At 48.4% G+C, this 14,680-nt stretch overlaps 1 protein-coding gene across 1 annotated transcript in view; it reads right to left on the bottom strand.

Moving 5' to 3' along the window:
* Nucleotides 1-6: 6 nt before the first annotated feature.
* LOC114031018 (SUMO-activating enzyme subunit 1) overlaps nucleotides 7-14,680 on the bottom strand; it is a 58,212-nt gene continuing 43,538 nt past the window's right edge. The window contains exons 8-10 of the mRNA XM_027846015.1: nucleotides 6,077-6,221; nucleotides 2,625-2,694; nucleotides 7-756 (exon numbers count right to left, since the gene is read on the bottom strand). Of these exons, the coding sequence (XP_027701816.1) occupies nucleotides 664-756; nucleotides 2,625-2,694; nucleotides 6,077-6,221 (308 nt within the window). The 3' untranslated portion in view covers nucleotides 7-663. The remainder of the gene's footprint in view (nucleotides 757-2,624; nucleotides 2,695-6,076; nucleotides 6,222-14,680) is intronic.

Below are 14,680 nucleotides of genomic sequence, written 5' to 3'. Positions count from 1 at the left end.
GTTATGTGAATGATTCTGCTAGCTTATATAATAATGCCTGCAGTAGCAGGCACTGGGCTCGGCCTTTCTGAGGGATGATTTTTAAATTAGATTTTCCTCAAAATGCTTCCAACTGTTAGTCAGTTACAATGATCCCTTTAGGAAGCCAAAGAGAGTGATGTCCTACTCTGTGGGTGACTGACTCTTAAGAGAACAGGAGCAAGCCCCAATTTAAATTGGACTCTAACAAAGAGATTCTAAACTAAACTGCCAAGCCCTGTGCCAGGTCCTGGTGCCCTCCCTTCCTGTGCCTTGCCCAAGGGCACCTGCCTAAATCTGGAACCTTATTCCCCACCTGAAGCCAGACTGCTCTGCCCATGACTTCAGGTGGGGAATAAGGTGGGGGTGGTGAGAAGCTCCCAAGAACAATAACAAAGGAAGAAAGCCTGGCTGGGGTAGGTGACCTCTACCCAGGGAGGACAAACATGGCATGGATTCGTGCTGAGACACTAACAGTCAATCTCCAAGCCCCCTTGCATCGACCAGCATCTGTTAATGACGGCAAGAAGCACATCTGCTGAATCCCAATGTTGAAGCCTCTCCTCTTTGGGGCACTGGGGAGGGGCTGCGCCTGGACTTCGATGGCAGTCTGCAGGTCATCATCCAGGGGCCCAAGGCTTGCTTTCATTTTGGACCAAGACACTCGACAATCCCATTTCCCTTAATGCCATCGAAAAAGAAGAAATTGTTGTGAGGAGGGTCCCTCTGAGACAGGGCCTAAGGAGGGAGTCAGAAAAACAATTTCCACTTTAGTATTTAGAAGTGAAAGATGAAAAATGAGGCTCTCTCACATGCGGGCAGGGACGGGTCAGTTTTCTCCTCAAGGGCCTTCTACAGAGAAACTGGCTTGTCCCTTCACTCAGAAAACCTGCGGGCTCAGGGACACAACTAGGACCACGGCTGGAAAACTTCCAGGGAGACAGCGGGGGTGGCAAGTTTCTAACAACTCCAATTGTGAAGTGAGTTTCCCATCTCTGGACACATTCAAGTGGCTTTCTCAGAGATGCCAGAGACAGAGCTAGCCTCAAGGTAGACATTAAAGCGGCAGGCCAGCCGCCACCCTTCAGGTGAGTGAGTGCCTGAATGTGGGAGGGATGAGGGGGAGAGTAGCATCTGCTGGCAGACTCCTGCACCCCAGTTTGGGCAGTGCAGAGAACAAGGGCCTCAGGAGTGCGTCAACGACACCTGGCTGCCACTGAGTCTGTGTTCTCTGTAGAGGGACCCAGCTAGACTGGAATGTTCCTACATTCCTGTCCAGCTCTAACACTTTGGGGCTCTCTGAGCCCAGGGGAAGCCCACTTATCCCACCTTCTCACCCCAACTCTGGCCATAACAGCACCTCACATTTACATGAGGCTCTGAAGTACACAAAGGACTCCCTGGGGTACTGAGGCCTACTGGAGAGCCTGAGCTGCCAAGGGTACAGGAAACGGGCTTGGCATGATGGGGGCGGGGATGGTCAGGGACAGCTCCACAAGACAGCAGACTTAGGGGGCAAGAGGTAAAGAGGATGGGGCAGGAAGGGATTCCAAACACACCCCGGGCCAAGAATGTGGAGTACTCTGGCCATCTGGGGTAAACAGAAACAGGACGCGAGCCGACAGCTGTCAGAGTAGGCAGGAGGGGCCGGTGAAGAGATGGGCACCAGACAGAGAGACACTGTCACGTACAGAGGGGGCAAGGGCACCACTCTGGGTAGAGAATGGAAAACCTGATCAAGCCTAAGGAGTGTTATGGGGGAGAGCTGTCTCTGCCAGGCTCCTGAAGCCTTGGCCAGCCAGGGCCAGAGGGCACAGCCTCGACAGGCTGGCAAAGATGGGCGGCCCTCACCACTCCAGCACATGCACTTTTCTGTCCTCTCCACGTTCCTCACTCCTGCTCATGAAATCTTAAGAGTGTGGAGAGAGACAGTCCCCACGTCCCGACCAGACCCCGAGAGTAAGGGGGCAGTCTGGGGTGCCACAGTTTAAGAAGGCCAATGACAAGATGGACCATATGCCAGGAGGGCAAAGGATGGGCAACACAAAGCTTCAGTAAAGGAATGTGGATTCAGGGAGCATAGATGTGACGTAGAGCTAAGGCAAAGGAAAATAAACACCTCCGGTAAAGACTGAACAAAGGAGCTGAAAAATAAGCATGAAAAAGGACACTGAATTTGGGGCACCCAGGATTCCAAAAATGTCAGCTGTTACTGGTGAATTAGGAATCCTGGATGCGCTGAAATCTTACACACACACACACTCTCATTTAGTCATTCGCTACTATCAACAGTCACGGGAGAAGTGTTATTATCAATATTTATGTAATTTTCTTCTTCTGAGGAAGAAATGAACAAATCCCTGAGTGGCCCAAGAAAAGCCACCAGGAGGTCCTTGTTTTGGGTCCCACACAGTTCTTTTTCTCTGCCACGCCCTCTTCATCACACAAAAATGACCATGGTGCATGCTGAGGACACTGGTGCTGTGCACATAAAGGCCGAAGGAGGGCAGAGCAGAGAGTTGTGGTGGACATTAGGCAAGACCCAAGGAAACATTCATTTCTCTTCAAGCTAGATAACTCTCAAAATACATTCATATATTAATTACCTTGACAACTTCCTGTCCCAGCACCCCACCAACAACTGCACAGACTGGTGCCATCTCAGAGAAGCAGTAGCTAAAGGAAAGGGAAAACAAAAGAGACGTGAGGCAGAGGTTCCCCTCAAGAGACCATGCCTCTGACCAAGCAGCAGCATGAACTGACATTTAATTGTGAAAAGCCAACCCAATCCAAGGGCTAGGAGATGCTGGGGGAAGACTTGGGAACTCTGCTGGGATTTCTTTCACAACTTACACCTTTAACACAAACTAACAAATAAGTCTCCTGATCTCTCTCTCTCCATCTCTTCCTCCCCCAACCCCCACCTCCACCCCTGCCCCCGCCCCCTGCCAGCACCTCCTAAAAATAAGGCCCTGTCAGTCTCAGATGCTTCCATGCCCCGGTCACATTCTCACCATTCTCTTCAGCACAGAGTCAGGAGCGGATTCTATATGCTCCTCATGGACAAATGCCAAGGAACAGGCCTGTGCTAACATGTAGGAAGGTTTGCATGGGGGCTGAAACCAAGATACGAACACAGGAAATTGTCCTCACTGCCTACACAAAAATGAGTGCCCGGAATCAGAGCCTGCTCACTTCCTAAGATCACCGGGAACCCCCAAGGCAAAGATCTCTTCCAACAACATCCCAGGAATCAGGGGCTCGGCCAGCCCTCGGCACCAGGAAGGTTACTGAGTTCCCAACAGGTTTTTTAAGTTAATGATGAGACCTTACTAATAAAGAGCAAATTCACTAGAGCAAGAAAATAGGGAAAATACCCTTTTCTCAGCTCAAGTCATGTGTCTAATGTCCGGGGGGCAGAGCTAGGTCCAGGCCCTCCATTCAGACGGTCTCCTGTCAACCTGAAGAGAAAGGGGCTAAAATCACCAGCACGCAAGATGACCAACAAAGTCATCTTAGCCAAAAGGAACGGGAGACAACAAGAAAACAAAACAGGTCCCCTGGGCATGCAAGAACGGTGCCTCCAGCCTCCTAAGTCCCTGGTAAATTGACCCTATTCATTACCTCTGAAAACACAAGTGAATTACCTGGAAAAATGCTAAGGTCCCCCAGGCTCTAAGTGAAAACCCCAGGGGAGCCAATAACAGCTCATTTGTGCAGGCACCAGGATGCCCAGGAGACCCCAAGTCCGAGCCAGGCTCCCGTGAGGCTGGGCGGGGTCGAAGACCTTGGCCTCTTGCGTGGGCTGGGTGTTCACCAGGCCGCCTGGTCACAGAATCTTCTACCTTCTGGCTCCTTCCCCTGCACCCTACCTGGCCACTCCCTTATCCTTTTCAGGGAAAAGAGGAGGAGGAAGAGGAGGAGAACAGAAGAGGGAAAGAGAAAATAGCAAAGAGAAAGACAGACTCCTTCTGAAGACTGTGCATCATCATCGGCTAAACCAGCCTTCTCTTCAGCTACTACAGCTCAGGGTGAGTGTGTCCATCTGTAGGATACCTGCAAGGACATCTTTCTTGTTAACTGCTTTTTCCGGCGTCCCTCTGATGGGGGGCCAGGAGTGTGAGTTCTGCCTCAGGACCCACTCTCACTTAGTGCCCGTCTTCCCTGCGCCAGATCAGGCCCTGCCTGAGGGCTGATGGGGCTCAACAATGCATCTCCCTGCACGTGGCCTGACGAGCTGCCTGAGCACAGAGAGGCTGGGCCAGGGAAGAAAGGGATTCTATCAACCGTGCCATTCACAAAGCCTTCCCAACTTGGGAGAGACCTAACGCCAAAAAAACCCCCTGATCTTTTAGTTTTTTACACTTTTAGTTATTTTTCTAAATATACTCCCTCTCACTGCAGACCATTTCCTCCCTTCCCCTGGTTGTGATCCTGACCAGTGACTCCATTAGCCTTGGGAACCATCTTTTGGGACAGGCTCCCTGCTCTCCTCAGGAAACCCGGAGAGCTGCCTGGAGCAATGACAGGATACGTGACTTGCCCAGGGTCACCCAGGCAAGGATGGGCCGGAGGCCACACTGCCCTATCCTCAGGGACATTTCCTGCCTGGATGAGCCACTGGAGGACTCTTAAAGGGAAAAATGGGAAATCGTTCAACTCTTTTGCTAAGTGTATAATCTCCGTGATGGGTCCAAGCGGCAGGCTTGTCAAAGTTCTTCTCAAGACTATTTAGAGATTTCAAATGACAAAGAATCCTTCCATGAGGGCCCAGAGACCTGGATATTGGCTATAGCCCTGCTGTTACTGAGGTGAATCACCTTGGAACAATCTCTCTCCTTCAGGCCAGCCTCCTCACCGTAAAGCCAGGAACTTGCACAAAAAGACTGTCAAAGGCCTCTTTGTGCATGATTTTTATGGTGAATTTCTTATAACACCACAGTGGAGAAAGCACTGTCTGGCTTGTGCTCCTAATTAGTAAGATAACTTCAGCTAAGTCTCTTCTCCTCATGGGAATTTGTTTATTTGCAAAATGATAGGGGTGGGGGCAAGGAGTACTTTCTAAATTCCTTTTTTTCATATCCAAAAATTCTCTTATTTTCATCATTCCCCATAGATTTTAATTCCTTCTAAGGCAGTGGTTCTAAAGGAATAAATTGCTTCAAGGCCACTGCTGGTCCTGAGGCTGACCTGTAATGACAGGACATCCTGGGGTCTGGAGGAGGTCCTCATCGAAGGCAGAAGGGAGATGGGGGGACTTCTGAAGTGCATCCGAGGATGCTGCCACCCTCACAAGGACCCCACTGCTGAACTGAGGGAGACCGCCCTTAGAGGAGGGAAATCACAGAGAGCCAAGCTCTCCCTCCTCTTCTTCATCCCCTTCCCTTTGCCTAGAACACAACCTGGTCCAATTAAACACAAGCCAAGGAGAACGGAGCTGAGAAGGGGGTAGAATGAAAGCCTGTCAGCTCCAGGAATTTCCTTTCTCTGAACAAAAACTGCTCGATGGGCCACAGCTCTCCCAAATCAAGACTGCCCTCCACAAGTAACACTTCTTGTTTGTCCACTAGTGGGCAGGCGCCTCAACCACGGTCCGGTTGGATTTCTTCCAGGGTTATGTCCCACAAACCATGTATTGTTCAGCCCAAATGTGGTACAAATCTGGAATTAAATTTGTTTTACTTACCTTATGTTAAGTTCTATGTATATTTTAATCTACACATATGAGTACATATTGGTTCCCCTGATGGAGTACCAGTTCTCAGAGGGCAGAGACTGTTTCATTTCTATGTATGTGTCTTCAGCACTAGTACAGTGCCTGGCACACAGGTGCTGCTTGATAAATGCCTGATGACTGGTGGGTGTAGTGGAAAGAGTTCTGGGTTTGGAATCAGGAGTCCTGAGTTTGAATCCTGACTCTGAGACTAATGGGACCGTGAGTAAAACTCTACCCCTCACTTGTGAAATGGCATCTTCTCTCACCTCACAGGATGCTGGGAGCTAAGGGGGCTGGGGCCTGAGAGAGGTCTGAGGGATGGGAGATGTTGGAGAGACCCACCTGACAAAGTCTTCAGGAAGCAGATCAGGGTTCACCCCCAGGGACTCGAGCAGATCATTTCGGATCTGAAGCAACAACTCGGAATCCTCACCGTATGCATCCGACTGAGGGTCCCGCCCTTTATCTGTACGGAACTTCAGGAGCACTAAGGAAAAAAATAAGGAGACACCATAAGAAACCTCTTTAACAAAGAGTTTTGATGTATTCACTCAAGAAATCTTTCTTTGTGCCTACTACCTGCACAAGACCATCCTGGGTGAACTGGAGAAACCAAGAGGAAGGAGATATGGAGCGACACTGGCCTGCTCGCTATTCCTCCCACAAGAAGCTCCGCCTCCAGATCCTGGGAACCTTCACAGGCTGCCCCCGGCTGTCCCCCTCCCTGTGTCCTCCTTCCTTAGTCAGTCAGTCAGTCAAAAAGCACTGCACCAGGGGCCAGGTACTGTGCTAACCTCCTGGAGAGACAAAGAACAGTGACAGCCCCTGCCCTCAAAGAGCTCACAGTCTAACAGGTGAGACAACTTGCAATCAACTATGTACAAATGAGATACGGATTGGATAAACTGGAGCTTATCAAACAGAAGGAAAGCACTAGAATTAACCTCGGATTCCTTTGAGATTCAGCTAAAATCCCACCTTTCGTAAGAATCCTTTCTCGATCCTCCTAATGCTGGCGTCTTCTCTCTGAGAGTATCTCCAGTTTATCCTTTATATATCTCATATGTACATCAGTGTTTTCATGTTGTCTGCCCTGTTAGATTGGAAGCTCCTTGTGGGCAGAGACTGGTTTTTTTTTTTCTTTGAATCCCTGGTGCTCAGCACAGCATCTGGTTCATTTTTGTTGTTGTCCAGTCATTTCAGTCATGTTTGACTCTCCACGACCCCATTTGGGGTTTTCTTGGCAGAGATACCACAGTGGTTTGCCATTTCCTTCTCCAACTCATTTTACAGGTGAGGAAACTGAGGCAAACAGGGTGAAGTGACTTGCCCAGGGCCACAGCTAGGAAGTGTCTGAGGCTGGATTTGAACTCAGGTCTTCCTGACTCTGGCACTTTTATTTAATGCATCGCCTAGCTGCCCAAACCTGGCACATAGCAGGTGCTTAATAAATGCTTGTTAATTTGAAACAAAGGCACACTTACAGTAATTACTCCTTAGAGAAAAATAAACCACACTGCAGAACGAGGGGGTTCTGAGCAAAGGGAAATGAGAAGCTGGGAGGGCTGTGTGCATTGTTCCCAGAAACCCTTGTCCTAGTGTTTTCACTGTAGCGTAAAAGCTCCTTTCAGACACTCGCAGATATGCGTGATTTCATAGTGATGGGAAATCATGCCATACCTGAGAAAGAAGATGGCCTTCAAGAGCTACGGAGATTGGGGGGGGGCCTCGAGGGAAGAGGCTAATCAGCTGGTGGCTGAAGGGCTGGTGAGAAGTATTCTCTCCCCTATCAGTGGCAGGTCAGAAATAGTGATAGAGGAGAGGAAACATAGTCTGACATGTACCCTAGGTGGTTCAGGGGAAGTGAGCCCAGAAGGGATGGGAAACTCAGGAATGAAATTCTAAAGACAAAGAAAAACAATTCTAATGAGGAAGAAAAAGGGGGTTTGTCTGCAGTTACTGATAGGTACACAGGGAACTCATTAACCCAGGCTAAAGACCCCTCAGAAGAGAGAAAGAGGATAGGTAATAGAGGATGAATACAAAAACAGGGCACAATCCTGTAAGAATAGTGCCATGAATTCTAAAGCTCAGAACAAGCTGAGGTGCATGAGGCAAGTCAAGGACAAGAAATAAAATTCTTTAAGACATGCAGAAAAGGATTAACTTGAGGGATCAGAGGGCTGCCTGGAGTGGATGGAAAGATGATAAACCACAACAAAGAGAAGTCGGACCTGCTCAATCACTATTTTACATCTGTTTTCTTCACCAAGGAGAGTAAGAGAAAAACAATCACTGAGGAAGTGACACTCAACGGGTGACTAAAGCACCTAGCTGCCCTTGATGCCTTCTAGTGAGCCGGCCCAAATGAATGAGCAGGTGCGATCACTAAACCACGCTAGAGAATAGGAAAAAATCGGGAGAATTGTCGTGGGCTGGGGAGTCGACAAACTGGAGGCCAGTGAGCACGCCTACTCTTCAGGTGAAAATTCTGGGATGGATCACGAGGCTTCAGCAGGGCAGTCTTTCCTATCAGAGTAGGCTGGTCTAGCATAGCAGGCCTACAGAGTTTAGCAAAGCATTGATCTCATACCACACATGTGGAAAAGGTGGACAGATGTGGACTAGATGGTAATCCAATTAGATTAATTCAGAACTGGCTGAATGGCCAGACTCCAAGAGTGGTTGTTACTAGGCAGTGCCCTGGGGATCTGAGCTTGGCCCTGTGCTGTTTAACATTTTTATCGATGACTTGGAGAAAGGCCCAAGAGGCGTGCTAATCAAATCTGAAGATGACAAGAAGCAAGGAGAGATAGCTAACACATCCAGGATGACAGTCAGGAAAGGTTGTGGCAGGCTAAGGCATTAAACTGAATCTGTTAAGATGAAATATCATTAAAGAGAAGTGTAAAGTATTACCCTTGGGCTTCCCAAAAATCCACTCTCCGAATACAGGGGAGACCCAGGTAAGCAGGATCTGTCTGAAAAGCTGGAGGGTCTTAGGAAGCTCCGTGAGCCAGCAGTGAGGACTCTCTGAGATCCCAACCTCCTTGGCTCCTGTGAACTCCAGGAGCGATGGTCCTCACCTCACCGTCCTCTGGCCTTGGCCACGCCAATCTGGAGGGCTGTGTTTAGTTTGGGCACCAAAGTTTAAGGAGAACAATGATGAAGCATCAGGTGTCCAAGAGGAGGGGGTGATCGGGATAGCTGAGGGCCTGGATGGCCATCCATGGCAGATGAACAAACTAAAGGAATGAGAATGTTTTTCTTTGTAAAGACTCAGGAGAACTCAAATGTCCTCAGGTATCTGGAAGGCTTCCACCCAGACAGGGAGTAGGCCCCAAAGGGCAGAACCAGGAACAAGGTACAGAAGTTTAAAAAGAAGCTTGAGGTCAAAAAACCTTTCTAAAAATTCAAGCTGTTCATGAATAGGCTGCTGTGGGACATGGGATGGGTTACTTTATTCCTTGGAGGTCTTTCAAAGGAGATGAAATGACCACTTGTCAGTGGCCATCAGTTACAGTATAATGGAGTATTTCAGATATAGCTTGGACCCTTACAATGCTGAACTCTGTGATTTTGTACCAATGCCTGGTGCCATTGTCAGGATGACTTCGACCCACTATAGCAACTGCTCTTTTTGATTTAAATTTCTGGACTTCCATGCTTCCTGGCTTACTAAATTTTGGAACCTATTAGCTTACAAAAGAGAGGACTCTCCTCTTCCCATGTGTATAGCCCTGCCCTCCCCACCCCAAGGATCATTCAGGTAGGTAACTCCTGCCAAGACGTATGCCCCTGGCGGTGCCTGGTAAAGACATGGAGAGAATTCCTTTATCAATCAGTCGATAAATGTTTATCGTCAACTCTGTGCCAAACACTGTGCTAAGAGTTTTTGTTGCAAATCTGGGCTTGTTCTTGCTAACACCAGCCAATATGGGCTGTGGTTTCAATAGTCCTATCAATGACAGTCATAGGCTTGGACCTGGCTTCCGAAAGTTCCAACTTTTCATTCACCACATTTGCCTTTTTCTTACCTCTCACTGCTAACCACTGACCAAATCCTGTCAACGCTAGCCTTGCAACGTGCTCAGCTACGCCCCAGCACAGGCCCTCATTCCCATCTACCTCTATTACTGCAGTAGGCTCCCGATGTCTCCCACCCACCACCATCCCCCATCAATGCCAGAATCATCTCTTCTATGTGCAAAGCTGGACAGATTCCTAGTCTCTACTCCAAAACCGTCACCAAGGGCCCCATTATTTACTAACTCCAAATCCTATGCCCAAAATTTAGTTTAGGCCTCCATAACCTGGCATGAGCCTACATTTTGGGCCTTAGCCCTTCATTTCCCCCCTCCCCAATTCTGGGCCAGCTAAGCTGGGCTGCTCTCTGAAGAAACAATATATTCTTCCATCCCTGTGCCTGTTCTTCGCTCCCTATGCTGGAAATGTCATTTCTCCTCCTATGTGCCTACTCATCATTTATTTGCTTGTTATTACCGACCCATCTTCTAAATTTCAACTCAAAAGGTCATCATCTTCCAGGAGACCTTCCCTGATCCCCCCAATCAGTAACGAGCTGCTCTTCTCAGGCTTCACCTAGTGAACTCACCTGCCATGACTATGAGCTCTTGGGAGGGAAACAGTCTTAGCCAAATTGTCTACCATGCTAGTACCTAGGATGGTGCGCTGCATGAAGCAGGTGCCAACTGTTTGGGAAATGAAGCAAAGAGGACACTTGCTTTATTTATAACCCTCTCTATGGGACAGTCAGGCTCAATATGCTCCTCGAAAGTTCAGCAAGGTAGTCCTATAGCAAGCCTCAAGTCACCAAAAGCAACTGTTTAGCCTCCCTAACCGAACTGGACTCGCAGAGGACAAAGCCTCTGGACACCCTTCATAAACTCCTATTTCATACACAGGAAACACCAAATCAGAATGAATAAGCACTTATTACCAGGACTTAAGAGCTGGAAGGAACCGAAGACATGCCCTAGTCCAACCTCCCACTTGACAGATGAAGAAAGGGACACCCACACAGGGGAAGTGACTTGCTCAAGGCCACAGAGGTCCTAAGTGGCAGAGACAGAATTCAGATCTGAGGAGACTCCAAATCCTGTGGTCTTCCTATCAGCTGGCCCCTGCCTTTTCTCATCTCTCCCTTCACCTTGCAAGCAGCGGGCAGCACCTCTTACGTTAGGGAGGGAACAGAGGCCTCGCACACCCTCGGGCACCTTTCTCCCCACTGATCCCACTATCTTCAGATTTCTCTGCAAAGCTGACCCACTCCTCACAAATCTGGGCACTGGCTCACTTCGTCCTGTCTACACAGACCCTGGTCTCTTCCTCCTAAAACAAACCAACCAACCCCTCTCACACCCCTGTCCTACAGCTCTTCTCCCTTTCACATGCCCCCAAAAGCTCTCTCTGCTATCTCCACTTCCTCAGTCCTTGTCCCTTAGAAATCTGGCTCCTGCTCTCATCATTCACCTCAAGCAGCTCTCCAGTTACCAATGCTTCCTCGTCCTTCGTGTCCTCCTGGCACCTTCACCCTGTGAATCACTCCATCACTCCTCCTGGATATTTCATCCTCTCTGAGGTCTTCAGACACTTCTCTTTGCTGGTTCTCCTTTCCTCTCAGTCTCCTTTAATGAACAGTTCTTCATCCATGTCCTATCACATAAGTATACTTATACCCCAAAGTGGCTTTTTCTGTCCAGGTCTTGATCTCTCCTTGTCTTTGCTCTTTACACCTCTTCTCTTGGTGACCAGATCAGCTCCTATGGATCCAATTACCATCGAGGCGCAAATGACTCTATAATTTAATCTTTTTTTTTCTTTGGGTGATTGGGGTTAAGTGACTTGCCCAGGGTCACACAGCTAGTAAGTGTCAAGTGTATGGTCTGAAGCCACATTTGAACTCAGGTCCTCCTGACTTCAGGGCTGGTGCTCTATCCACTGCGCCACCTAGCTGCCCCTGCAAACGACTCTAAAATCCTCACAGAGAGCCCTGGTCTATATCTTGATTTCAGTCAGTTACAACCCACTGACTTGGATATTTTAAAGTTCTATAGATGTTTTGTAGACATCTCAAACTCAACATGTCCAAAATAAAACTTATCTCCCCCCCACCCCCAAACCCATCCCTCTTCCAAATTTCCCTGTTTATGCTGAAGGCAGCAGCATCCTTCCAGCCACCCCTGACTCTCCACTCTCTCACTGCCCCCCCCATCTGTCTATTCTACCTCGACGACATCTCTCAACCACTGCCTTCTCTACATTCGTGCAGCACTCCCCTCGTTCAGGGTCTCGTCACCATCTTCCTGGACTATCTACAGCAGTGCCTGTACTGGCAGCTCTGCCTCTGGTCTCATCCCTCTCCAATCCATTCTCCCCACGGCTGCCCAGGTGACTCTGTCATCCCCCTTACTTATCCAGCGACTCCTCATCTCCTCTCAGATCAAAGGCCCTTGGCAAACTGGGCCGACCTGCCTGGCTTCACGTCCCAGCTAAACTCGGTTGGTTTTGGTTCCTCATAAATAGAGCATTCTACCCTGGTCATTGCACCCTTGCCCGGGCTGACCCTCATACACAGAATGCCCTCCCTCCTCACCCCCTTTCCCTTTCTGGGAACTCTTAGTCTTCAGAGCTCAGCTCACAGAAGGCATTTCCTGATCTTCCCTCTCTTCTGAGGTTCCCCTGCACACACTCATGCGTACATACTGTTTCCTCTGACAAAAGGTAAGCGCAAAGAGGGTAAGGGTGGTTTAAATTTTGTCTCTGTCTCCAGTGCCTGGCACCAGTAGACAGGTACCCACTCAATCCTTGCAGACTGACTGCCGAGTGACTTAAAGGTGCTGGAGCATGAGTTACACAGGCCTCCCCTTGTCCCCAGGCTGGTGGCATGCACCCCACTGTGAATGACAGTCAGACATGATGGAATAAGAGCTAGAAATCAGTATGACCGCGTATAGTGATGGAAGCCTCTTTTCTACCACAAATGCTGTCTTACAACGAAGGCATCTGGAAATGTGGCCAGAGAGGTTCTCAGGTCTGTTTTCATTCTATCTCACTTTTCCTCTTGATCAGCACTAATTCCTGTCAATCACTATAGAAAAGACTCTGTCACCAATGCCTGACTGCTTGGGTATCCGGGCAACCTCAGACAGATCATATGGAAACTGGTGACTACCAATCTTTTCTTTTCTTTTTTTTTTTTTTGGCTTTTTGGTGAGGCAATAGGGGTTAAGTGACTTGCCCAGGGTCACACAGCTAGTAAGTGTCAAGTGTCTGAGGCTGGATTTGAACTCAGGTCCTCCTGACTCCAAGGCTGGAGCTCTATCCACTGCGCCATCTAGATGCCCTGACTGCCATTCTTTTAGCTGAAAGTCAAGGACTGGGTTAGAGGGTGATGAACTGGGTAAGTCCAGATGAGATGAGAGCTAGTGATACTGTGGAGACCCTTCCCCTTCCTTAGTCCCACTCAGTAGAAACACTAAGTTTGAGGAAGATATGGGTAGGGGAGGATGGGAGATGTAACTTCTCTCCTCTCATAAGTGTCTATCTGACTCATGTCGCTCCCCTCCCTAATTCCTCATCCACAACAAAGTGATATTCTTAAAAAAGGTGTGATCATGTCATTTTCTTTCAATAAACTCCAGCGGTTCTTTATTACCTCGAGGAACAAACACACACTATTGGGCATTTCATACACACAAAAAACCCCAAAACCAAACCAAGACATCCCACAGTCTCTTCAGAATCTTAATGTCTTCAAAGAGTATTAATAACAGTTAAGTATATCTCTATAGCACTTTAAGGTTTATGAAATGCTTCACAGATATCACCTCATTTTATCCTGACACCTCTGGGAGGGAGGTGCCATTATTTATCTCTTTTGCAGACAACAAAACTGAGGTAAACCATGGCTAAGGGACTTGTTTAGGGTGACATAGCCAGAAAGTATCTGAGGCAGGATTTGAACTCGAGTTTTCCTGACTCGAGGCCTAGCCCTCTATCACTGTGCTACGCAGCTCTCTACTGAGGGAGTTAAATAAGAAAAACAGAGGTCCTGGGAATGGGAAAGGAATGCACTTAGTGTAGAAAGGAAGAAGAAGGGGCCAGAGCCTGCTGCTTCCCATAAGTGAGAGGAGATGCAGAGTGTACAGCATGGAGGAAGGGTGTGTGGAATGGGTATTCCATGATCCTGAACCAGACAAGGGAGGGAGGAATGCACAGAGTCTGGGGTGCTTAAGACATCAAACTCAGCAAGGAAACAAGTGAGGAGGGGACAGGGGTTAGAGAAAGCATGATAAAGGAGAGGGAAGAGCTTTCTGATCTGTAAAGGAGGAGCAAAGGAAGGACCTAAAACCTCAGGCCCACCTCAGAAGCCCCTCAGACAACCAGGCAATGGCTGGACAAAGCGGTGATCCCAGTGACCCAGATCTGTTCCACAGAGTCCTGGGCAGGACAGCAGCTGCCCCAAACTCGGCCCACAGATCGGGGAGCCTTTCTGGCAGCTTCCTGGTGACCAGGCTGGCCGGCTGGTTTTTCCCCTCCTCCTTTCTCTTGTTTTAAATTGGGGAGGGAGGCTTAGTGAGGCTGAGGCCACAAAAACAAGGTTATGTCGATATTTCTTAAGATGCCAAGAAGGAAGTAAGGATCTAAGACATCTCCAAAAGACTTATATCCAGAGAAAGAACTACAGAGTCTGAATGCAGATCGAAGCATACAATTTGCTCTCCTTTTCTTTTGTTGTTTTGTTTCTTCATTCTCGTGGTTCCTCCCATTAGTTCTAATTCTTCTTTACATCATGAGTAAATGTGAAAATATGTTTAACAGGAATGTATACGTACAGCCTATATCAGATTGCATGCTGTCTTGGGGAGGGGGAGAAAATCTGAAACTCAAAAGCTTATGGAAGTGAAAGTTGAAAACTAAAAA

The sequence above is a fragment of the Vombatus ursinus genome, unplaced genomic scaffold, assembly GCF_900497805.2.
Source record: "Vombatus ursinus unplaced genomic scaffold, bare-nosed wombat genome assembly UNPS02015030.1, whole genome shotgun sequence".
NCBI classification, from domain to species: Eukaryota; Metazoa; Chordata; class Mammalia; order Diprotodontia; family Vombatidae; genus Vombatus; species Vombatus ursinus.
This window is presented reverse-complemented; position numbering and strand designations above follow the sequence as displayed.